This window comes from Vigna angularis, chromosome 3 (assembly GCF_016808095.1).
Source record: "Vigna angularis cultivar LongXiaoDou No.4 chromosome 3, ASM1680809v1, whole genome shotgun sequence".
Classification (NCBI taxonomy): domain Eukaryota; kingdom Viridiplantae; phylum Streptophyta; class Magnoliopsida; order Fabales; family Fabaceae; genus Vigna; species Vigna angularis.
The window spans coordinates 28,276,285-28,277,273 of NC_068972.1; the positions used below are offsets into that span (position 1 = coordinate 28,276,285).

Genomic DNA, 989 nt, shown 5'->3' on the forward strand with positions numbered 1-989 from the left:
ATTGATTGCAGGAAAAATTTTAGAGATACATTTTGGGACATCAGGAAGAATACCAAATAAATTCAAGACTCTCCACATAGACATTTTAGAATTAAGGTTTAACGTCTCGGTAGGTCCCTATTTTCGGCGTGAATCTCAAATAGGTCCCTTTTCTTTTCGGCGTCTCAATTAGGTCCCCATTTTTGTAAAATTGTAACAATTAAAGGTCTACCATCAAATTGGACAAACGGCCGTTTAATTGTTTATTACGTGGCATGGGCAGTGTTTTCAGTAATCACAGGTGGAATTAAAAAAGAGTTTTGTATTAAACACTATGAGGTTAAATCAGCTTTAGGGAAACGACACAGTGGGAAAACTCATTATGATTCCCACTTCATCTTCCCCTCTCCTTCTCACACACAACCAGAGTTCGATGATCTCGTTCAAAGACTCTAACCGATGGCTCAGCTCACCCACCTGAGCCCGGAGCACCGAGTTCTCAGCCTCAACGCTCAAGAACTGTTGCGTGGTGATGTTGACGGTGGTGAGTATCTGCTGATTCTCCTTTCTCAGTTGAGCCACTTGGGTAACCAGATCGTCCAAGTGCTTCTGCTTCCTCATGCGAGATCGCCGTGCAGATTCGTGATTCGATGTCATTCTCTTCCTCTTTCTCTGATCCATTACCGCTTGCAAGTCCTCCTCAGAACCCGAGTTCTGAAGCAGAGAGGATGAACCCGAACATGTTCCGCTTGAGGAAGCCATGGGTCCTGCGCCTAACAATGGAATTGATCATACACCCGGAAAAGAAGAGCTCACTGAGAATCGAATACATGAATCTCAAACATCAAGAACAAGATGTTGGACATTTAATTTGCGCTTCTAATATCTACTTCCTGGAGAGGAGAAGGAAAAAAATGAGTCAAAATTCTCCAACCCAATTTCGTAAAGTTTCAAGCTTTGGTGCTGAAAAATAGAAAGGGGTGAGATTTGTTATGTGGGGTTTGGGATGA

At 42.8% G+C, this 989-nt stretch overlaps 1 protein-coding gene across 1 annotated transcript; it reads right to left on the reverse strand.

Annotated features, from left to right (window-relative positions):
- Positions 1-330: 330 nt before the first annotated feature.
- Positions 331-741, reverse strand: LOC108319432 (bZIP transcription factor 44). Its single transcript, XM_017550558.1, has one exon. It carries the CDS (start codon positions 739-741, stop codon positions 331-333), a length of 411 nt encoding a protein of 136 aa, XP_017406047.1.
- Between the last annotated feature and the right edge of the window lie 248 nt (positions 742-989).